The 25,619-nt window shown below is 32.9% G+C and overlaps 1 protein-coding gene across 2 annotated transcripts; it reads right to left on the bottom strand.

Moving 5' to 3' along the window:
- Window positions 1-725: 725 nt before the first annotated feature.
- LOC149891504 (migration and invasion-inhibitory protein-like) lies at window positions 726-25,359 on the bottom strand. 2 transcript variants are annotated; one of them, XM_090079028.1, is made up of 7 exons: window positions 24,686-25,359; window positions 22,582-22,811; window positions 22,235-22,299; window positions 21,471-21,585; window positions 21,301-21,397; window positions 20,470-20,562; window positions 726-869 (listed from the first exon to the last, which is right to left on the bottom strand). In XM_090079028.1, exons 1-7 carry the CDS (start codon window positions 25,172-25,174, stop codon window positions 846-848), a joined length of 1,113 nt encoding a protein of 370 aa, XP_089935154.1. In that variant the 5' UTR covers window positions 25,175-25,359; the 3' UTR covers window positions 726-845. The 2 variants fall into 2 exon arrangements, with proteins under 2 accessions (XP_089935154.1, XP_089935155.1); XM_090079029.1 differs by lacking the exon at window positions 24,686-25,359 and adding an exon at window positions 23,122-23,258.
- Between the last annotated feature and the right edge of the window lie 260 nt (window positions 25,360-25,619).

Here is a 25,619-nt window from a genome sequence, read left to right as displayed (position 1 = left end):
CTTTTGAGAGCAGTGACTTTTTATTTGTTCTTCGAAAAATTGCTGTACGGATCTGCACAACTGTGACAAATTTAATTCTGGTTAAATATGCTACTTACACGAGAGTAACACACGGTAATCAAAATCCATCTTCATGAGTCAAATGTCAATTAACAAATAAACCGGACTTTTTAGCAATTATAGCTTTAAGCATTTTCTTAGCTTCACTTTACAAAGGTAGTATCTTCATAGAATTTTACTAGTATGTGAAGTTGATACTGAATTTTCGTATGAATACTTTCTATTAGTGGCATGCAAGTAGGTATTCTGCAGCGTGCAATTAATTATTGTGTTTAATGTTGGTTATTATAATAAAGTAACCCTCAAAAAAAACCTTTAATTCTCTGCTTGCAGGCTGATGCACAAAATAAGTAAAGCTCTGAAATTGGTTATTGGTTTTGATTGGGGTTTGTACAGCACCGATTTAAGGGAATCTTTGCAAACCCGAATCTGTGTACTCTTGGCGCTACCAGTATACGCAGAGGAAACATTCAGTGACTCCTCACCCAACAGAGTTGATAAAGTTTCTAAATTTGTAGGCATACATGACGTGAATCTACGAACCCAGGGCTTTCCCAAACAGTCCTAAGTATTTCTGGAGGAACTACCTTATCCTGAAAGTTGCTAAACTCGACTAAAAATAATTACGTTACCTTTAAAGATAAACACGAGATAGTAAACAAAAATTAAGATAAAACTCTTTATATTTTTTAAAACACATAGATATTCATAATACAAGAAAACGTCTAAAAATTGATTCTTATTCAATAAAACTTTCGTAAAAGCGTCTATTTAAAAATGTATGTTCATCTTGTTTTAGACTTCAGCCTCTAAAAAGGAAAAGGGAAATCATAGTTATTATAATTCTAAATAATTTATATCTATCATAATCTAAGATCAGGAAGACTTTCAGTAACTACCAATCCAGATAATTTAGGCAAAAAAGGACGCTGGTTTAAAGGATACATTACTTTAAAAAAGCTACTGCAGAGAAAATAAATTACAGAGAGACTAAAATAGGTAAATTAGATTCATCTTTCCAAAGTACCTTAGATCAGATGCACTCCAATCCTGATGGACACATCAAGATTGGAGTGCATCTGAGTGGTCTAAGGTAGTTTGGAATGATGAATCTAAAATTCATGTCTTTGGCTCAAGGAGACCAACATATGAATGGCCTACACCTAAAGATAAGACGATACCAGCCTGTATTACTCCAACAGTGAAATATAGTGGTGGCTTAGTTATGGTCTGGGGATGTTTCTCATCTAAAAGGATAGGTGAGCTTACAAAGATCTTTGATATATTGAAGGAGGGTTGAAAAATATCCTTAATGCAAGTAAAATGCAGATAACAACAAATATATTCCATTATATTTGTTGTTATCTGCATTTTACTTGAGCAATGTCTTTGAACATTCAAACTATTTTAAGCAAAAATACCCTATTTTAAGCAAAAATACCCTATTTTAAGCAAAAATACCGAGAAAATGCATTACTTTAAATGAATTTTGGCAATCACCTCATGCTAGTACCATAATAGGTGCTAATTTAAAGGCACTTACAAGTTTTTTTGTAATATTATTAGTACCTAAAATTTCAAAAACATAATGCATTTTTCTGCATGCTTCAGTAAGGAAAATTTTATATAGAAAGGACTGACATGATTTTTTTGGATTACATGCATAAAGGTATTGTGTAGCCTTGTACAACAAGTTAATTTTGATAAAGTAATGTGACAAAAAATATTTACATAGGTTTCAATGGTTTTATGTTTAATCTTTTTATAAACAGAAGATATTTGAAGAATGCCATAAAAGATCTATGCTTAAAGGAATATTTATTTCTCACATTTACTATACCCCTAACTACTAAGACTTGCCGATTCTGGCGCATTTCCATTTTCTATAGAAAAAATGACATATCGGGTTCTGGCGCATTGACATTTTTATAATTCTGCATCCTGATTTTCTGCAATCATGAATTGTGAATTCTGACGCATTGACATTTTTTAATACTTAATGAATTCAAGATGGTATTGTGTTTTTAAAATGTAAAAATGTTATTAGATTTCCATCTCATTATTAATATCATGCCGGAACCTGCAAAGAAGTATAAAACTGTATCTTTTTCGTAATTTATTCTAGACTGAAGAGTTGATCATAGTTCATAAATGTAAAGCGTGGTTTTAGTTTGTAATGTCCAATGGCTAGCGTGTGAATTCCGTCTTGCAAGATGTGTCTTTTGTCATCGTTAGCGCTGAGTGCGACTTTGTTGATTTCTTCGGTGTAAATGTTATGCTGATGAGATCGGATAACGTTCATAGCTGCAAGCTTTTCATTTCCACTTAATAAGCAGTCTTTATAATCTTGATGAGTGATGTGTTTTTGAACGACTTTATTTTTAACCCCTTTGCATCTTTTCTCTTCTTTTTCATATGTTTTGTAAGAGTAGAGCTTAGGACGAAGCCCAACAAACTCTTTAATTAGTTTTCCACCGGCCTCGTCTTTGAACATGCCGATAATCTTATTATTTAACCCTACTTTAAACCCAGCGTTTTCAATAGCAGGATGGTCTTTAGAAAAGTTGCTTGTGTCAAATTTGGTTTCAAGATCGTTAGCAATGTCTTTGTAAAAGTCTTCCGTTTCTATTTCATAAAAGAGCGAGTCAGTGTCAGTCATGAGTAATTTCAGCTTATCCCCGTATTTAGGTTTCATGTAGTCGTAGTGATGTTCATACATGAGGGTTTTGCTGATGTCTAGAACGCTTAGTCCTAAGTAAACAGGCTTGTTGTAAAAGAGTTTTGTTCTTTTCATATGAACTGCAGTAAGGTTTTCATCAAAAATGGTATTTCTATCATAATTAGACTTTCTTGACAATTTCAAGACTTCTTTTCTTGTGGTGATTAGTTTAATATCAACATGCTTTCGAATATTCTCCATGGTTTTTCCAAAGACAGAGTTATTCATGAGTTTAAAAAATTCTTTTTCAAACTCGTTTTTAGCTTTTGCTCTTAATCCAGTGTTGAGATCGATGTATTGTTTCATGAAGGGTTCTTCTTCAAAGGTGACACCTCGATGAATTTTAGTAGTGATCAATCCAAGTCGTTCATAGAGTTTTAGGTTTTCATGATGAATGACGTATTTTTCTTTGTTGTTTAAATTAGGAACGAGCTTGTCCACTTTATTAATTTTTAGTCTTTCAGGAGCTAAAGGATAGTCGTTGTGTAAATCGTGTAGACTTTTAGGATAATCCAAGTCCACTTCGAGAATGCAAGGCATGGATTTCCAATTAGCGAGCTCCTCTTCAGTCATCCATCTGAATCCTCTAAAAGGAAGAGGCTTACACATAGCCCATCCATATAAATTATTTGCGTCTAAATACTGAATGAATTTCGAAGGTTGTGAAGGATCATAATCACTCATGTATTTGTTGTTAGCAGTTCCATGTCGTTTGCTGATCATGCAAATTCCACCGCGTATCCCTTTTTCTATCATATTAAGCATATCAATATCAGACAGAAGCTCTAACCGAATTCCAGTTAGTTTTAACATGGCATCCCAACCCAAACCAGGTGAGGTGTAATACCAAGCAGGATCAAGCTTGTAATAGGTACGGCACACGTCTCTGAAATTTTCAAAGATATCAGCAAGTATCAACACGTCTGACTTGTTGTACAGTTCTTGGTAATCTTTAAACGTTTTACATCCAAATACATTCCAAACGTTTTGAGCATGCGCATAGTCTTCACAGCTTATTCCCTCATCATTCAGTTTGGAATAGAATGCTTCAATAGGAGGTAATTGCGTTTCGGAGAACTTTTCAATCGAGCCCACCCAGTCATAAGGGTAAATACCTTTTTTTCTTAATAAATCAAACTTTTCTCCAGAGTAATATTGAGCAACGTTTTTGCATTGGTCGTTGTTTAGATTTTTAGCTAGATCTTCTAACTTGAAACTCATGAACCTGTAGCTGTCGATAAACCTCAATTCTTTCCATACTTCACGAAGTTTACCTTTCTTATCAGTAAATTCTCTTACTTTGATTTGTTTAGAGAAGCTGATATATTTTTCTTCATTGTTGGGTATGCAATTGAGCTTTCCACCTAATTTCTTGATGAACAAATGGCTGTCATAGCCAGACAAATTATGGAAAATGATGGGTATGAATTTTGGAAGTTTATAATTCAAGTTGCATTTGTTATGAGCAGCACCACGATACTTTCCGGTTAAATGACAGTGATCCCACACTTTGTCACTGTTAAGATCTGATTCACAAATATGACATAGAGTTGCAGTCTCAAAATTCTTTTCATCCTCATCCGTTACCACTTTCTTTTTTACTATATCAATCTTGTCAAGAATCTTTATAAGGTCAGCTTCAAGCATGGTTATAAACTTTTGAGCTACGTCATCCTCATCGCTTTCAGCTGTGTACATGACTGGTTTTCCCTTGTAAAGGCTATCGTCAAAGCATTTGATATAATAGCAGAAGGAGCTTGGTACGTGCTTTTGATATTGTTTGGTGTACGACTCTTTATGATTATATTCAGTGTTGTCCTCGATGGGTTTGATGAAACTTTCAAAGTCTGCATAGACAACGTATGGAACTCTCATAGACTTGTTATAGTTTTTAAAATGAACGGTCGTTCCTTCTTTAGGAAGTTCGATTCTTACTGCATCGTTGTCATAGCAATAAGGTTGATGCTGTTGGAGCTTTTCTTCTTGATCATAGCCTTGCAAGCAATTTCTGCAATAATACATTTTGTGCTGATGATTTGATGTTTGTGTAGATAATAACCGACTCAAACTTTTAATGAGACAGTAATGGTCAGTGTCTTCGTTTGAAATAAGCAACAAATCAATGCAGTGCTTTCGATCTACAAAGTCAGATATTTTCAAAGGGTAAAGTTTTTTATTTTCATACCCAAAGACGTTGATGCTAATCGTTGGGTTATTCTTTTCAAACTTATTGATTTTATTAAGCTTGACAGGAAACTCCATTCCTTCCCAATTCAGTTCTTCTGATTTTAAAATAAGATCATTGTCGATTCTTTCGTTGTCTCTATTTTTTAAATTCAACGCTCGAGTGACTGACCATTTAAAGCATTGATCGTCCTTGTTTTCCATGTTGATGATCGCCTTTTTGTCTTTCAGCTCTTTAGGCAGCTCCATATAGGAAGAACCGCTGATAGGCTCATAATCAGTAAAGTTAATGTCCATCCTTAAAATCTTAGAAAGGATACTATTAGATCCTAAAGCATTGTATTTAACACTATTTTCCAAGACTTTTTCTTCCATCTCACCCATGAGCTCTCTTACATCCGTAGTCGCTAGAACAATCTCTGATCTTGATGAAAAGCTTGCTTCCCGAGTCACTTCTTCACCAGTCATCATGCTTACAGATTTCATTTTGCACGTTAAAATAATTCTTACTCTGGTGTTTCTTTCCCCTTCCATGGTTTGAATAGCAGACTCTCTCACCAAATTAAAAAAGGATGCGAGGTCTTGGTATTGAGAAGAAGGTCTATAAGAAAATTGTCTTACAGAACTCTCTGCCGAATGTTCAGTCATTTTAAACTTTACTTTAATTGGTTTTACAACAGGTTGTTTATACTCTGTTTTTGATACAAGCGATTTGATAGACTTTATCTTTTCATCGATTTTGTTCGCTGCTTTGCTTACCTGATTCTTGACTACTTCGGGAACGTAAGGCTCCACCCATTCTTTAACATCATTTAACTTAGTTTTAACATAGGACGCCACACTTTTTGTAGCTACCTTCAGACTTGAAAAAAATGAAGGTCTAGGTGGAATGACTGGTTTTGGTGTTATAGCAGGTGTTAAATCTGAAACAGGTTCGTCAAGGATAGGTCTTTGCAAATGAATTGGTTTTGGAGCAATAGGAGGTTTTACTGCAGGTCTTGGTGGAATGATTGCTGGTTTCAGAGCAATAGGAGGCTTTTGCACTGCGGAAGGAACAATCCTTACTTTTGTTGGCTTTATTGAAACTTTTGTAGGTTTTACAGAAACTTTTACAGCTGGCTGAACAAACCTCACCACAGTAGGTCTACGAAAAGCAGCAGGAGCAGAGGCGACTCTAGGAGGTTGTAAAACCATTAAAAGATCACCCTTTCTCATTTTAGAGTAACCTCTTATTTTTTGCTCTTTAGCAATTTCTTTTAATTCTTTCAACGTTTTGTTTTCCATTTTATTAACACAAGATTTTTATTTAAGCCATTTTCAATTTTTAAATTTGATATATATCAAATTTAAAAATTTCTACCTCCAGAAATCTCATATTTGTAACCATCTATCACTTTTCCATTTCTGCATTCAAAGTACTGCCAGCTATGTCCTGTCTTTTTATGAGTCTCGTAAGCAGACTTGTACTCAGTCACCTCATCAGTATCCACATGAGTTATTTTTAAATTTAAAGGATTATTTCTAATTAAACCAAGTCTAGCATATTTTGGATCAAGAGGTTTTTTTTCTTTTTTCTCATGTATTCTAGGTCTGCCAACAGGTTTCTTGTCTTTCGAGTTTTCCAAAATGACATCTTTATCAATCAGATTGTTTTCAATCGCAATCATCATGAGTGACATTTTATTGTCTGACATTTTGGAAACATTATTTTCTTTTAACAAATTTTTCAAAAGTTTTCTTGTATATTTCATCTTTTTTATTTGTAAAGATTTTTTTTTAAATCAAATTCGATTTTTTTAAATTTATGTCATTGATGAAAATTATTCTAAAGTTTTTATATACAATATCATTAGGATCAAGTGAATGATTTAAAATTGCGCTTTTTAGATTTCCAGAAATCTTTTTCTTCTCCTCGAAATCACAATCCAAACCAAGCACATAATTGTCAATCATTCTTAGCTTTTCTTTTTTAGGCAAGACTTTCCAAGTACTGAGATGCTCTTTGATTTTCTTTTCCATTCGTGAATATTCAGTCTCACCACTCCATACAAGTAGGTAAAGCTTGTCTCTCTCTTCATCACTGTACTCTTTTGGAATATTAAAATTTCCGTTTTCAGTGACGTAAACAGATTCGCGAAACACACCTGTTTTTCCAAATGCAAGAAGCTCAAGATGTCTTTTTTTATTTATGTCAGTCTCTTTGATACTACATTCTAGAAAAAATGGAAAAAACTGTATCATTTTATTCTTCTTTTAACAGATTTAATCCATTTTGGATTAATGAAAATCTAAAGATTTTTAAAATCCTTTTTCGGTCTACCCACAGGTCGATCTTCCTTCACGTCTTTAATCAATATGTTTTTATCAATCAAGTTGTTCTCAATCGCAAGCATCATGAGCGACATTTTATTGTTTGACGTTTTGGAAATTCCGTTTTCTTTCAGTAATTTTTTCAAATCCTTTTTCGTATATCTCATTTTTTATTTAAAAAATATTATTTTGAAAACATTTCAATAAACAACATTCATTCTGCTTCCATCTGATTTAAGTCTGAGCAATTTATCGGAAATGAGAACGGCAAAGGCTTGAGTGTTTGCAGGAACGTTTGCATTGAATGTCGCTTTAATTTGTACATCTATCACTGAAGTTTTTAACCTCTCAGCTTGCTTGCTTACGTCAAAAACAAAAAGAGGACAAATGTATCTATAATTCATAGCAGATATATTGGGTTGAGCTATAATTTCGTTTGTTCCATAAAGTCTATTGTCAAACTTAGAAGCATCTCTATAAGCTCTTGAGTATTTGTTGTTATTAAAGTCTAAATTGTAATCCACAGCAGGATATCTTTCACTGTTTAAAGTGACATATATGTTCTTCAAGTCGCAGTGATTAAAGACTGCAGGATTCTCTGTTTGACTTCCAGATTTATTGGTTTGAAATCCGACAACAACATACCTAGGCCTTTCACTAGCAGATCTTGCGCTTAGCCTCCAACTAAAGTTGTTGGATACAGGAACAGCGATGGTGTCGCATTGTCTAGATCTGAACGAAAATGGAACATCTACTTTTGATTCAATGATTTTGTAAAGATTGTTGCTAGCTGCCACAGAGGGTGTGACATGAGGCATAAACAAAGATAATTTAGTTAGATCTACTTTTCCTGCAGCTGTTGCTTCTGTTCTAAAAATAACATCACTATCGCTTTTTCTCACAAGAGCAAGTGTATGCTTAAATCCATAGAGCACTTTATCGTAATCGTCGCAAAATCCAAAAATGTGTTTTAAAGGGATGCAAAACGAAAACGTTCCTTTTTCTTCAGTTTGCTTGATGATGTAGTCTTGTCTAGCTTTAAATCCAGAGTTGTTGACAAGATCTGCTAAAGCTGTTGTGTCTCTTTGCCACAGCTGATTCATTCCTTCAGACACTGGGAACTCTACTGGATATTTAAGGTATCCAATCATGGTGGTAGCTTGTCCAGGTTCGTAAACGGTCTCCACCTCTTGATTCGACAACTGATAAGAAATCTGACTGAACATAAACATGATACCGTTGTTAACAAGAGTAACGACATCTGCATCAGCGTAGGAAGTTCCATCCGCTTTTAAAAGTCTTCCTTCAACCAAAAGGTATGCCTCAGATGGAAGCGTGAACAAATCTTGCTGCTCAATATTGATTCTTATTTCTCCATCCACGTTTAGATTCTTATTCACTGGCTCGTATTCGTGAAACTCGAATCTCTCAATTTCTTCATCCACAATAATCTCTTCTGTAAAATTTAAAACATCGGAATTTGCCATTTTTTATACATCAAAGAAAAAAATTTTTACATCCTCATGCAATCAAAAGCCCATTTCCTTTTTTTACTAGGTCTTGTATTCTAATCGCGTTGTTCTTCGTCAATCCTGATCCAAACATAGAATATTCATCTATAACTGGTGGTGCTGCTGCCGCTGCTTTGTTAACAATGCTTGAAATAATTTCCTTGCTTTTAATACTGAGATCATTCTTTGCAGCTGGCTTTGGAGTTCCAGTCTTGGCATACAATTTCTCAATGGTTTTTTTACCTTTATCAATAGCAACATCTTTAGCAGTGGAAATGGCTGTTGAAGCTAGCTCTTTTCCTGCAGATTTAGTAGCCATGATGGCTTCTCTTCCCAGTTCAGTTTTTGCAATTTTATTAGCCAAAGTAGATGCTGCTCTTGAAGCGCTTGAAGATGCTGCTCTTCTCAAGAAATTCTTAAGCGTGTCCATGATTCCACTTCCGCCTACAATATGCTTCTTAACATATCTATTTCTATAAACGATCATTTTTTTATTTCCAAAGATTTTTTTTATTTCATATTGATATACGTCATCATAGCCTTGTATTCGTCTTTATTAATCCTATTCTGTCTCAACAGCTCATCGCAAATGGAAACAGCTACATTTCTCGACTCTTTATTTCCAGCATGCCATGCAGCGATGCTCAATTTGAGATTTTCCACAAGAGCATTTGGATCGCTTGGAAGAATAATCACACCATTGCCTTTTTTGACTTTGGTTTCACTTTTAATTTCTTCCCAAACAGGCTTTATAAGTTCTGTGTATTTTGGACTTCTTGAAGATATTATCCTGTTTGGATTTGATTCTGAAAAAATAGATCTACTTTGGAAAAGAATTTTTGTATAGTTATCCTTATCTTCTTTGCTTATAACGCTGCTGTTCAAAAACTCTTTTGAAATGTTCGGATTGGTTAGCAACTCCCAAAGACCTTGTGTTCCTTCATACTTTTCTCCTCCAACAATGATATCATTTCCATCCACCTCCAACCCCATTTTTCCAATGTGCATTTGTTTACCATCTCTACTAATTTCATAAGCTCTTTTTTTAGAACTTTTTACAAAACGCTTATTATACCTATTTAAATAAACGGATGAAATGTCTCCTAAATGATTTGTCTCATCAAAACTGGGAGGCACTTGTTCATTGCGACTTTCTTCAATGCTCTTGATCATCTTTTCATTGCTTTCAATCAGAGGCTTGTAAAGCTTGCTCAAATCCGTCTGAAGATTAGCATCATAAATATTCTCATTCAAACTATCTTGATAGATTCTTTTTCTTCTTTCAACAAATTCTTTCACCAGTTCATCCCTCTTGTTAGGGTCTTGTATTTTAAAAAAGGACATTTTTTAAAACGCAAGAAAAAAAAAACGTAAAACACAAACTTATCTGCGTTTTTTAAATTAGTTTTTTAGATCCGAGTGCAGATCCATGGAAAAATCTAATTTTTCTTAAACATGTTATTGAACGCTTTTATTGCGTCTTCTCTTCCTTTTTGGATCAACGACTCTTTAGTTATCTCGTCAATGTTGATTTTTGTTTTAGTTCTTATTTCTTTCATCAGACTCTTAAACTTTTGAAGCTCGTCTAAAATCAATTCATACTCTGAATCGCTCACAATGTTGTCTACTAATGCCTTTGAAATGTGACTGTTGATGGTGTTCAATTTCGACTCGGCCAACACTTTAATCTTTTCATGCTTCTCCGCTTTTAATGCTAGTTTTTTGTTGACTTGTCCTCCTACAATGGATAAAAAACCCATTCCAATAGCCACACCTTCACACGCAATCGCAATAGGAGCAGCAGCGATGGTGCTCAAAGTTCCAATTCCAACAACTCCAAGTGCAACGCCACCTGCTTGCAACGTAGAGTCTACAAAAGAAATGATTCTGAAAGCGCGATGATACTTTTTGCTGAGATGCACTCTCTTTTTCCTCTCGTTGTCCATCTCTTTTTGAACCTCGCTTATTTTTTGAAGACGGTAAATGTGTCCATCATCTGCAGGAGCTGTTGGAAGACCTGGATAAAGTTTAGATTTAGCATCGTAATTGTATTCCATTTTTATTACAAAAAAAATATTTTTTTTCACTCATTAATGAAATTGACAAAGCCTAAACTTTCTCCTTTTTTAATAATAACATCCGACTTGCTGTTACTATAAATATCCATAATCACATTATCCACCGGCTCTGATAGCATCCTGATGTTATTGAAATAATCCAATTTAGATTTTATGCTTTCTTTCAAATTCACTAAAGCTAATCCGCTTTTAAGTTTTATTCCAAACATAAAATCTAATTTCTGATAACTCAGACGAAGTAGTGTGATGTCTTTTTGAGCAAATATTTCATACTTACTTCCCACTTTTACAGGAGGATGCTTCAAATACTTGTCGAAAAAAAGATATGATTTATGACGAGCCTTTCGATCGTTATTAAAAAAAATTTTTTTATGCACATGATTCTCCATTTTATTATCACAAAAAAAATAATTTTTTTAGATTCGCTTGCGAATCCATGGAAATCTACGATTTTTAATACATCATTTTATTACTCACATGTAAAGAATAAAATGATTATTGTTTTTAAGCAGCAGGAGCACACACTCTCTCTTCATCCTTTTTAAAACCTTCAATCAACGCTTTAATCTTTTTCTTCTCCTTCTCTTCAAATTCTCTAGTTATTTCATCATCTTCCATAATTGATCTGAGTTGTCTAATAATTGTTTCGCGTGGTTCAATAATATACTCTCTCTCATAGCCTTCATCACGCAGATCTTCTAACAATTCATTATATATATAATCATCATATTCATTTTGTTCTTCAACACTCATTGAATTGTAATCTAAAATTACAGGATCATTGTAAGGCAAATCTTCAGGATCAACATCTTCAGGATTGTTCATCGCAGATTCATTGTAAGACAAATTCTGATTTTCTGACATACTCATTGTTTTTTATATAATTAGAAATTTATTTAAGTCATTTTCAATTTTTTTATTTCATCGTAGAATTTCACTAATGATTTTTAAATCCTTTTGCGGATCCATGGAAAATCTGCGATTTTTTAAGCGTAATAATAGACTTGTCCTAGAAGAAGGTAAAAGCTTCCGGATTGACCGACTTGAGCATCACCAGAGTTGAGCGTGACAACGAGTCTTCTACCAGCTGCGACAGTAGGCATAGAATCTGCTTCTCCGAAATTTCTGTAAAAAGAGATGGTAGATGTAGAGCCGATGGAGGATGTGGATTGATACAGCAGTCCAGTCGATTTGTTGTTGAATGAAGTCACATTTGAGCCGTTCCATGACGACAAATAAAAATCTTCTAATCCAGAAGAGGAAAAGAAGCATGTGCTGTCACCGTCATATCCTGGAAAGTAGGTGTAATTGTTGGTGTTGTACGGTGTCCAAGGAGTGAGAACGGTTCCGTTACCTGGAGGTAAATTCCCATCGTACATTCTAACTCTTGATTCCCACCAGTTTCCAGAGGCTCCAATGACGTGCATCCTGATGTATTTCAACGAGGCACCATTTCCTTTTCCGCTGGTGTTCAGCAAAACGTATTCACTGCCATAAGTGGTGTTCAAATATCGAAACGTTCTGCAGTACAGCTTGTAAAGAGGGATGGTTGCAGGAATGGAAGCAAGTGTGGAAATGAACGGTTGAATCCAATACGTGATGGCAGTATCATTTCTGTTGACGAGTTGAATGGAGATGTCGTTTCTGAAAGGCATGTCCAATGTGAAATATCCTCCCAAGGAAGTGGTGTTATACATGTTACATCCCTGCAAAGAGTTGGCGTAAAAAGCTCCTCCCAATGGTGAAAAAAGCAAATCAGTAGCAAGTCCTGTTTGATCCACTCCAATTCCTTCCGTTGTTTCTGCATAATTCCCTACATTGATTTCTCCGTCAGTAAAGATTCGAATAAAAACTTGACCGGGAATATTCGTGCCAGAGGAGCTGTATAAAGCCAGCCACAATCTTCTCAGTACTCCAGATTTTCCAGAAAACGCAAACACTGGCGAAGTGGTTAATGCTGCAACTGTCTGAGACTTGAATCCTAAACTGGTAAAACTGGATCCTGGAACGACACTGGTCAAACTCGATTTTTGTAACAACAAGTCTACATAATTCTTTGTTGCTCCATCTTGCGCGTTGACTGGATCAGTCACATTAATTAATTTATGCGAATTCAAATCCAAATCTGCATTTCCAACAGTCGTTCCACCTGAAGCATGCGTGTCCACATAATTTTTTGTAGCTGAATCCGAAGCTGATGTGGGTTCAGCCAAATTAGTTAGTTTATGAGCTGTCATGTTGATGTCGGTGTATGAAATAGCGTTGTAAGAGACTTTGGTGTCTACATACCCTTTTGTTGCAGCGTCTTTTAAATTGGTTGGATCGCTCACATTGATCAATTTGTGAGAGTTCATGTCGATGATCCCTGTGATGGTGCTGGATCCGTCTGTTTTAACACACTGGCTCGAACTCACATCAACGTAATTTTTTGTGGCAGCGTCATGCAAATTAGTTGGCTCATTCAAATTGATGGCTTTGTGAAAATTCAAATCCAAGTCTGCAGTTCCAATCGATGATCCTCCTCCTGACGCATGCGTATCTACATAATTCTTCGTAGCTGCATCGTGTGCGTTAGTCGGTTCACCCAAATTGATGATTTTATGAGAGTTGTAATCCAAATCTGCAGTGATGGTGCTGTTTCCATCTGTTCTGACATAGAGATCACCTGTTATAGTTGTTGCTGAATAAGGATCATAAAAATACCTCCCTAATTCAGTTCTTCCAAATTTGTCAATCATTTTTTAATGATGGAAAAAATTTTTTCACCAAAGTGTGTTAACAACACTTTGAAAGTCATCTCCTTCCTGTAATTTTTTCAAGACGTAAAGACACAAGTGTCCACAATAAGACGTGTTACCAAACTGAACTCTCTCGCTGTTATAATAAACAGGGCTTTTCAAATAGTCAACGAGCTCGACAAGAGGAGGCTGAGCATAAGAGTCAAAACTGTATTTTTTGTCTCCGTCTTTATACCAACACACCCAATGAAACCCATCTGTGCTAGAATCTCCCGTGTTGACAATTCCACATTCTTTTTTTCTTGGCTTTTTAGGTAATTCATCCCTCACAAAAACACCTCTAAAGTTTTTAATTTTGAGCTTTTTCACAGCATCTATTAATTGAAAGTTGGTGAGAGGTTTGTTCGGTAGTACAATTCCTTCAACGTTGATCATTTTTTTTAAAATTCAGAAAAATTTTAAAAAAGGTTTTTACATTTCATCATCCTGCTCTATTTCATCTTCTTTCGCCTCTAAATTCATGTCTTCACACATCATGATGCTATGAGGTAAAGATGCATTTTTTACGATGACGGCTTCGACCAGTTTAACTTGAATAGACACAATCGAAGGACCAATATACACCCCCTCAATTCTAAGTCCTCCAATAGCATAACATCTTTGATTGATAAAATCATGTCCAGAAGATCTAACCAAATTTTTATTACCACGTTCCCCTTTGACTCTATTTTGTATATCAAGATTTGTTTTCTTTCTATGAAATACAGAAGTAATAAATATTTCATCTTTCACATTTTTAGTAAACGTCTTTGCATAAAAGACTGGTGCAGATTCAACATTATCAGCTTTATATTTTAAAATACTCAATTCTTCTGAATTAATTTGCTTTTTTCTTCCTCCTTTTTTAAGTTTGGTTGACAATTTATCTACTTCACCTCTAATGAACAAAGTAATCTTTTCCATCATGCTAATAAACTTTGCTTCTTCTTCTGTCTTTCCTTTTTTAGCATCAAAGCAGACAAAAGACATGGAATACCCAGTCAATTTTTGTGTTGCTGGATCTTTATTCTCACACACACCATACGAAAATAAGATGGGAGATCGTAATACAAGAGGACCATCTCCACTTGGATAAGAATATTTTACTGGTACTTTTTGATAAGTTACTGGTTTTGTCGCTGCGTAAATTTCTCCGACTGATAATTTACTCTCATCAAAATTTCCAATTGTAATAAAATTCATTTCTTTTCTATATACAAGATTTTTATTTAACTCAAAATCGAATTTTTTTTCACTGTATTATTTTTTCTTAACACCTAATCCGAATTTAGCTTTGGCTTTGATGATGGGAGTGATCAGTTTTCTTTCGTTAATCTCTTTTTGAGTGGGGTTTGGAATGGAGTTCATTTCTTCAAGCATCATTTGATCTGCTACATTTCTGCTTTTAACATCGTTTAAATATTTGTAAGCTAAATCGTGGTGGTATGCTGCATTGTCTACTCTATCCACCGGTTTACTCCAATCTTGATACATGTCTGTGGATGTGAGCCTTTTGTCTAAATTGGTTCCAGGTCCTGCAAAATTCATTCCTGGAATGTGCATTTCTCCTGGAAATTTTGCCCATGGAAGCTTTATTTTTTTTGAAAAATTGTTGATCGATTCCACCAAGTCTCCTCCATTGACTTCATTCGCAGAAACAAACTTGCATTTGCCTCTTCCGCAGACGGCACAAGTTCCTTTAAGCATATTTCTATTGCTTTTGCTTATAGAATGGTACAAGTTGTTCGTTTCTGTTATTCTTTTGCATTTGACACAATACATTTTTTTTTTATTCAACATAATAAAAAATGGAAGTGATTGATTTGTCATGGAATGTAAATAAAAGCAAAAGGAAAAACAACAAGCTTTTGCCTAGAAGTATACGCGGAATCATTATTGGGAAATCAGGATGTGGAAAAACAACGTTGCTACTCAATTTATTGCTCAGACCTAGATGGTTGGATTATAACCATTTGCAAGTTTTTGGAAAATCTCTTTTTCAACCGGAATATAAAATACTCAAAAACTCGTTCGAGAAGAAATTGCCAAAGGAAGTTATTCTTAATTTGTTTAACATTCAAAACAAAATTGAGGAATTAAACGTAAGCCCTGAATGCGTTATTAATGAAATTTCAAAAAAATGGGATAACACAGAGGATATGGAATGCCAATTTTTCGAAACGGCTGACGATGTGCCTAATCCTGAAGATCTTGATTCATCCAAAAACAATTTAATGATCTTTGACGATTTGCAATTGACTAAACAAAACAAATGTGAAAAATATTACATCCGAGGAAGACATTCTAACGTTGACTGCTTTTACCTCGCTCAAAACTATTTTATGCTACCTAGACAAACCATTCGAGAAAATGCTAATTTCATTTGCTTGTTTCCTCAAGACTTTAAAAACATAAACCACATTTATCAAGATCACGTTTCAAGCGATATGAAGATAGAAGAGTTTAAAAAGTTTTGTAAATATTGTTGGTCTCAACCTCACGGATTCGCCGTCATTGATTTATCCTCTAAAAAGGATTGTGGGAAATATCGAAGCGGATTCGACAATTTTTATTTTCCCAACTCTATATAAAAAGATGAGCGGATTTTATCTCCTTGCAAAAGCAAAAAAAGAAACTCCAACCATAAGAAACAGCGTCATCCAAACCGAGTTTGACAACCCCATTGAATTTGATCCTAATAAAAAGTATGAAATGGCTCTTGTTGGCTTTGACACTATTCACAGCTACACCAACATCAATTCGACAAATAATGTTTTCAGATACAGTCCTAACGCTGGTTCAAACAGCTACACCATTTACATCGAAGAAGGTGCGTATGAAATTAGCGAGATTAATGATTATCTTCAGAAGGAAATGGAAAAACAAGTTGGAACCTTGTATAAAAAGGATGGTGTTGTTATCGGTGCAAACCTAATGACTTTAAGATCTACGCTGAAATTTGCAAAACCTGGAGCTACAACAAAATATTGGGTGGATTTTAACGTGAATAACAGTTTAGCTCCTGTTCTTGGATTTAATAAAGCAGAATATACCTATGTAGAGAAAAAAGAAGATCCGGCTAATCCGGATAAAGTCACAAGTTATATTGACTATTACGAGTCTGAAGCACTTTCGAGAATAGACGATGTGACCATCATCAGAATCACAAACGATGCGATCGGAGCATCTTATGATAACGGAAAAAGAACATCTGACATTTACTCTTTTCATCCTGACACTCCTCCAGGCTACAAAATTAGCGAAAAACCTTTCCACTTGATATACCTACCTATCGTGGTGGGTAGAATTTCAAGAATGGAAACAAGAATTTTAGATCAAAACGGTAACTTGATCGACTTTAGAGGTGAAGACATTATTCTCCGATTTCACGTGAGAGAAAGAATAACATCTATTCTTCAAGATCTTTTTACGAGCAGCGCTGTTCAACGATAATTTTTTTCTTTTATTTAAAAAATGAGTTACCAAAAAGTAAAATTAAACATTTCACAAAGTCAATCTGATAAAATTAAAAAAGCCATTCAAGACAAGACTGATGTCAATATAAGACTATCTCATCAAGACTTGAACGGTGAACATATTCTCGCTATCACTCATGCGCAATTGAACAAAATTACAAAAGCGTATGAAGCTGGTAAAGGAGTCACACTCAAACTGAGCAAAAAGCAATTATCATTCAACTCAACCATTGAAGGTGGATTTATCGGAGCTCTTCTACCTTTACTAGGTATGTTAGGCAGCACACTTGCAACAAGAGTAGTTCCTGCTCTAGCCACTGGATTGTTAGCAGGAGTAGGCTCTTCTGCTGGCTCTGCTATGGTTGATAAAATTGCAGGAAGAGGAATCGTTTACTTGAAAAAGAATGGAAATGGAATGAAAATGACTGCCGCAGGATCAGGAGTCTTTTTAAGACCTTGGGTGAAACCTACTATTGGTGAAGGACTCTTTGTTAAAAATGGAAAAGGATATCAATCTATTGGATCTGGCTTATTGCTCGGACCGAACTCGCCCTTTTCAAGCATCCCCTTTTTAGGTGCTATTCTATGAAAAGCTCTTGTAAATTTTACTCATATTGAAATTTGCTTTCCTTTTTGCTGAAGAAAAAAATGAATTTTTTTGTTATAAATATTTTTACAACAAAAAAAAAATGACAACTATTGACGAAACAATTGTATTTGATGAATTGGGTGATAAGCTTATCATGGAATATGTTGAAGAATCACCTGCTGTTAAGAAAGATACTCCAAAGAGTGAATATTCTTCTGATTTTAAATCCAACAAGTGTTGGAGAACTGAGTATAAAGAGTGTGAACATTTTTTCTGCGTTTTTGGATGTCAAAGATAATTGATCAAACTCATCCTTTTTTAAATTTTATATATTATTATATATAAAATTATTCTTTACTCTTATCTAAATTTGCTTTCGTATTACTAACAATATTTTCACTATAATGACGATAAATTCTTTTTGTGGAGAAAGCATTCATTAACCCTTTAGTCGCTGTTTTTTTCATTTCAATATGATTATATGTATCAATAACAGATTTTAACTTCATTAAAACTTCTTCAAATGATACCTTTTTCATCATTTCTATAAACGATATTTTAACACACTTTGGAAGCTTTCGAACATTTTTTTCGAATTTAATATATCTACTAGATTTATCTGTAGAACATTTCACTTCTTCTCCATTAAGCATGTTAATAAGATCAACTTTACATATCGCATCCATTATTTTATTACATAAGAAATTTATTTAACTCAAAAATTAAAATTTTATTTTTCGCAATATTTTACTGTAGAATAGAAAAAATACGATGACGAATTAAAAGAATGAACTCGCTCTCATTTAAAAAATGAGCATTGTCTTATTGAACACAAAAATCATGGAAAAGTTTGACAAGGATAACATTGACGATATAGCACACTTAAAATACATCTCTCTTTTATTGGAAAACAAACACGAACTATCAGATGAAGCTCTTAAACATCTGTTGGAGACAAAAGACGAATTGGATAAACGCAAGACTGAAAAAATAACGTTTATCGCTAAGACAAACCATCTCATCCAGCGATATCAAGACATATTGCAGACGCAGCTTTCGTTTGAAGATCGTGCTAAATTTAACGATGGAAAAAATCAACTTCAGCGTCATTATTTTACCATCGCAGAAGAAACGCTTTCTCAACGACAGTGGACCGATATTAAAATTGCTCAAAAACTTGTCTTGCATACTAAATGTAAATTTTGCATCAACGACGATCCGAGCCAGTTTGAAATGGACGACAGCAATAAAAAATACTGTCTCTTGTGTTCGGGTCAGCAAGAAATGTTAGAAACAACTGTCCCATATAAAGACTACGACCGATCCAATTCGGTAAACAAATATACTTATTCACGTATTATTCATTTTCAAGAATGTATAAAACAATACCAAGGCAAACAAAACTGCAAGATTCCTGAAGAAGTCTTTGAAAATTTGGAGAAAAAATTCAAGGCGTTAAACTTATTAATCGATTCTGAAAACACAAATGTGAAATATTCTCGCATTACCAAAGAACACATTTTAATCTTTTTAAAACAACTCAACTATACCAATCAGTATGAAAATGTCAACTATATCTATTACGTGCTTGTCGGCAAGCGAGACGATATAGAATATCTGGAGGAGCAGTTGATCAAAGATTTTAAGGACTTGTCTTTCTTATACGATCTGGTGTACGGAAAAGACAAACCAAAAGAGTTGAAAAGAAAAAGTTTCATGAACGTGCAGTACATTTTGTTTCAGCTGCTCCAAAATAGAAGTCACCCGTGTCGCCTGGAAGATTTTTCAGTTTTAAAAACCATCGACAAGAAACGATTTTACGACGACATTTGCTCCCATCTGTTTGAAAAACTCGGATGGAAATTCACACCCACCTTTTAATTATAAACCGTGCTTTACATTTATGAACTATGATCAACTCTTCAGTCCAGAACACGAGGCAGAGGCACAAAAAAAGGTAAGTCAACAAAAATGATTGCAGAAAATTAAAAACACGACGCCATCTTGAATTCATTAAGTATTAAAAAATGTCAATGCGTCAGAATTCACAATTCATGATTGCAGAAAATCAGGATGCAGAATTATAAAAATGTCAATGCGCCAGAACCCGATATGTCATTTTTTCTATAGAAAATGGAAATGCGCCAGAATCGGCAAGTCTTAGTAGTCCCCTAGACTTATTGGTATCAACCATGGCAATCTTAAAGGAGTTTTTAAAGTTATACATCTCAACTACTCAAAATGCAATATACATTATATATAACAATTACCAAATATTACACATTCTCACAAAATTTATACATAATTTCTTATTCCACAGTCAATTGACTTAAAATACTTAACTTTCACTTTATGATTTCTATAAATTTTTCTTTATAATGTATATACTAGAATGGCTCTACTAAATGATTTATCAGAAAAGATTTAAGGCTCAAAATTTGGGAATAATTTAACTGAAGTTGGTTTTATGAAAAAATGTTGGTTAAATTTGACAGCTTTCTTTAGTTTAAACTGATCACTGACACAAATATGTTCTACTTTTTATGTTACTTGGCTCTCTGGAGCTTAATTCTGTGCTAATGGGTTGTGGAAATATATGCAAAATTACATGACTGTAGCTTTAAAATTGAAGGAAATAGATTTTACACTAGAAAAAACGTTTCTGAGCTATTTAACATTTTTTTATAAAAAGTTGAAAAATTGACAACAAGCATCATATATAAAAAAATGAAACTAAGAAAAATATCCAAAAATAAAAGACTCACAGATGTCAGAGGTAGTGTATGTGAGGCAAGGTCAATATTTTTTGGACCAGGTGCAAATGATGGTTTGGAATTTTGCCAACCAGCTAAGCAATGCTAGAAAGAAAAGTATGCTAGAATTTTCAGGCTTTGTGTTGCTATTGCTCTAACAGTTCTTATTAAAATATCTATTAAAATCTTTTAAAAATTTGAAATTTCTAACTATTATCATGAAAGTAAATTGAGAATGCTTCAAAATGGAGGTTTAAAAAATTTGTTTTCAAATGAAATGGGAGAAAACAAATTGACCAAATATCTTTATTTACCATGCTTAACTTTTCAAGATGAAGCTGTTGAGAAAGTGATGTATTTCTCATTTGATTGAGAAAAACTTTTTTTTTTTTGCAAAGATTCAAATGAGAAAGACATCATGAAGAATCTAAACTTTTCTCTTAGAGATTAATGGATTCTCCTTCAAAATCCATCAGTAAGAGTTTGAAAACATATACATTAAAGCTGACTTAAACCCTATCATAGCAAATATGTCATACATTAAAATTAATTGCAAATTAATATTATCAGATGTTGCAACTATTGACCAACTGATAACTTTTTATTTTTGAAGCACAATAAATTTACCATGTGGCTTTTTGAATTTTATGTAATAAATATGCATTTTTTTCTTCTTGATATTATTTAGTGTAAAATACCAAATACAAAACAAAGTTTTTCAAAGACCACTTCCATTATATATTTCAAATGCATTTTCTATCTAACAGTATGGTAACAGATATATGTATGATAACATACATTAAAATACTCTTAGTCAAGATAATTAATAGTTAAAGGTTCTACCATAGACAAAGCAACAGAATCATTTGGATCAAAACTTTTTCTCCTGTGTGATTTAACTTTGTATGTTGTTTCACATGCTGATTTCGGTATTGTAACTCTAAATAGAAACAAGAACCAAAATGCTCTAACATATCTCACAGTAACTTTACCGCATAAAGAATAACAGTTACCTAACGAAGTTATTCTCAAAGTTTGAAACAGAATGGTTAGTAACATTTTCACATAATGAAGTTTGTACTGGAATAAAATTTAAGCGATTGTTTACCATGTATGATGTGCCAGCATCTAAATTTAAAAGTAAAAAGATACATAAATAATGTATATGTACATATTTATATATACTTACATAATGTAAAATATAATGTTTTATATAAGTGTAGTGAGCAATATATACATACATGCATGCATATACACACACAATTTACTTATATATATATATATATATACATCACACTTAAACTTACATACATGCACACTACACAAATGTATTATGGTAGTCCACAAAACCATTTTGAAACACAGATTTGGCTCTGTCAGTATTGCTTATATCAAAGCATTTTCAAGGCACCTCTGGTTTTTTTCTGAATGTCTGATTGGCACGGTCTTTTAAATGAAAGAATGTAAATATCAATCAAAGAAAAGATAGTACAAAATCTACATGGATGATATCTTTCTTTGATGTCCTTAGGGAAGGCAAAGAAAAGTCTCAGAAATTCCTTAAGAACAGTGAAAATCTGATCCAGTCTTCAAGAAACTGTTAAGTTTTTAAATTAAATTCTTCACTAGATTGTAATTTTTTAATTAAATTTTGCACAATTGTTAGTCATAACAATAAACAAAAATAACCTTGTGGACAACTGAAATCTATTACTTTGTTTTTGTGGACTACCCATATACATATATATACATATATATGACTAAATCTGAAACTTACAGCATGAACAAGTTTCATTCTTTTTTATATTTGGAGTGGGAATTAAAATATTTTCAGGTGAATCACTAAAAATATAAAGCATGATTTTTCAAACCTTATTCAAAACGTTTTGTATGTGTGTTGCAACACAGATTTATTTATTTCAAACAACTTAAACAACTTATACTATTTTGAGAGATTCTATCAATACACTTGGATGTAAGTTTATTAAGATACATAAGGTTGGTGCTGAAATGGAAAATTAAAAAAAATCTTAATAAGAATTTCAGCAACAATAATCTTATACGTTAAAAATACTAGAATAAAATTTAACAAGATTTTAAAAACATCATTTGTAAAAGTTGAACCTGAAAAAAAAAGCATCACTTGTGCATTCTTCACTATTCATTCTTCTAAATTTAAGAATTTCTTCAAAAAATTCATCTGACTTGTCATTTACATAAGAATCATTATCAAGCATGCCTGCAATCCAGTCGTAACCCAACATTGAGCAATCTAGACTTTTCATTTTATTCTTTTTTGACAGTTTCTTTTCAGAAGACATAGCAAAACATACCTTGTTAATCTTCTTTAGGGACTATTATGCAGAAGAAATAGATTATATTTAATAGAAATTATGTTTTGAGCTAAGTATCTACTAGAATAGAAAAAAAACTTTAGATAATTAGTTTCAAAGAATAAGAAAATGGCAGTCATACTTAGACACTGCAACTAAGTTTTTTGATTAGATGTAAGTCCTTAATTTAATTGAAATAGGGTTTTTTCTTCAACTGCAACCCTTAGTAAGAATAATTCAAGAGTTATTAGATAAGTGTTATTAACTGTCACAGAAACATTAATTCCCCAGTAAGGATATAAGATGACAATAAAAGAACAGGTGAACAAACCATTTTTTTGGTTCTCTAGTGAGATCTTAGCTTTAGTTTCCCAAACCAGTGAATAACTTATTTAAAAGGTTAATTGACAACAGAGGATTCTGTGTCCATGAATAGCGCTTTTAGAAAATTTTACATTTGATGCTCTAAAAAAACTTGTATTTATTTATTGTGGTACATTTACAGGAGCATGTTAGTGATTGATAACTCAAAATTTTTTTATTCTCTTCAATAGTAAATATCTGGAAAGTAAAGAAGTTAAAAAAAGGAAACGAAAATGATAGGAACTGCACAACATTTTTTTTTTTTAATAAGAAACCAAGCAAATGGGCTAGTACTAAAAAGTTTCTTGTTTTAAAGGTACTTTTTAAAAAACACTAGTACTAAAAGTTTCTTAAGTTTCAGATTATCAAAAGAGAGAACAAGTAAATAAAATGTAATTTGAAAACATGTTAACAAGTTAGATACAATTTTCTACAGCCAACTAAAATTAATTGAATTTCATCAATATCATTTAATGTAATACAAACCTCAGATTTGTCCCTAATCAAAACACAAATAAAGGAATATTCTTCAAAGTCTTAATAAAAAATATCTTAGTACTAATAGTTTCTTAAGATTTTGGGGCTTCAATTATTAGTTTCTTACAAACACATTTCTTATTAAAACAAACAAACAAACAAACAAACAAAAAAAGTGTAAAGCATAGCATTGTATCTTTTTTATTCTGATCTTACTAACTTAAATATAAAAATTGCTTTATTTCTAGCTCACAGAATTCAAAAGAGAATGTATGTATGCATGTATGTATGTATGTATGTATGTATGTATGTATGTATGTATGTATGTATGTATGTATGTATGTATGTATGTATGTATGTATGTATGTATGTATGTATGAATGTATGTATGTATGTATGTATGTATGTATGTATGTATGCATGTATGTATGTATGTATGTATGTATGTATGTATGTATGTATGTATGTATGTATGTATGTATGTATGTATGTATGTATGTATGTATGTATGTATGTATGTATGTATGTATGTATGTATGCATGTAAGTATGTATGTATGTATGTATGTATGTATGTATGTATGTATGTATGTATGTATGTATGTATGTATGTATGTATGTATGTATGTATGCATGTAAGTATGTATGTATGTATGTATGTATGTATGTATGTATGTATGTATGTATGTATGTATGTATGTATGTATGTATGTATGTATGTATGTACGTATGTATGTATGCATGTAAGTATGTATGTATGTATGTATGTATGTATGTATGTATGTATGTATGTATGTATGTATGTATGTACATATGTATGTGTGTAGATATATATATATATATATACATATATATACAGATATATACATATAAATGTATACATATATATATATATACATACCTTTGCTGCATTACATATACATATATATACAGATATATACATTTATATACATATATATACAGATATATACATTTATATACATATATATACAGATACATACATTATATATATATATATATATATATATATATATATATATATATATATATATATACCTTTGCTGCATTTGTCGATGATTGAAGAATAGACTTGGGAATAGTTGAGATTACAGGAGTTTTTAGTTCATCATTTAAGGAGGAGCTTTGTTTTTCGTTTCTTTTCCTAGAGTTTCCTACAGACTCTAGATTGGTTTTAAAACTTCTCATTTTATTTTGACACGAAAAAGATTTAGGTGTGCTGACTAAATATTTACTATCACTATTTTTATCTGCTGAAATCCTAATTGAAGACAATATTGGTGTTTTTGATATATACCTGCATTTAGGACTTTGGAAAGAGGAAATGATCGTTGAATGCAGTTTTCTGGGAGTTTTAGAAGGATTATCGTTTTGGTTATCAATGTGTATTTTAGAAGTAGCAAGATGTTTCGGAAAGGAAATTTTTTTTAATCTAGTCATGCAGCACTTCATTTTTAAAATAAGATCTTTGTTACTCTTTTGAAGCTGATTTAATTTGTCTTTTTCTTCATCTACCGATTTAGTCATGACCTTAATTTTGATGGATGTTGATTGATTGTTACTTCTTTAGAGATGATACCATGGCAGTCGAAAGAGAGCAACTTAAGGAAAAGAGTAAGATATTCGACAAATTTTGTTGGGTAAAAAATTCATTCTATAGGTTAATTTTGTATTGTATATCCGTTAATTGCCGAGTAGATTCTTGCAATAACGGTGCCTAATGTCTCGATTGGTCTCGATGTAACGAATAAAGCTCTTAATTTTTAATCGCTTGAGTGATTTATATGTATCTAATAAGCTCCTGCGTATCGAAATTATAACGATACGATAATATTTCGATACGATATTGATTATCGTAAATGTTATAATTATGGTTATCGTCATAGTTTCGATACACAGGAGCTTAGTATACAAATGATTTATGTGTAACTTTAAGTTCGGCTTAACACACACACAAGAACTTGAGAAAATA

This window comes from Hydra viridissima, unplaced genomic scaffold, assembly GCF_058129835.1.
Source record: "Hydra viridissima isolate aposymbiotic clone 2 unplaced genomic scaffold, HvirCarnegie_v1 scaffold_2, whole genome shotgun sequence".
Classification (NCBI taxonomy): domain Eukaryota; kingdom Metazoa; phylum Cnidaria; class Hydrozoa; order Anthoathecata; family Hydridae; genus Hydra; species Hydra viridissima.
This window is presented reverse-complemented; position numbering and strand designations above follow the sequence as displayed.

Excerpts from the sequence above, each read along its gene's own strand:
- LOC149891504 (XM_090079028.1), bottom strand. The coding sequence starts at position 25,174 with ATGACTAAATCGGTAGATGAAGAAAAAGACAAATTAAATCAGCTTCAA. Across the intron at positions 22,300-22,581 it reads AGTGATGCTTTTTTTTTCAG|TGATTCACCTGAAAATATTT; the intron begins GTTCAACTTTTA and ends TTATATTTTTAG. Across the intron at positions 21,398-21,470 it reads TTTGAGAATAACTTCGTTAG|AGTTACAATACCGAAATCAG; the intron begins GTAACTGTTATT and ends GTTTCTATTTAG.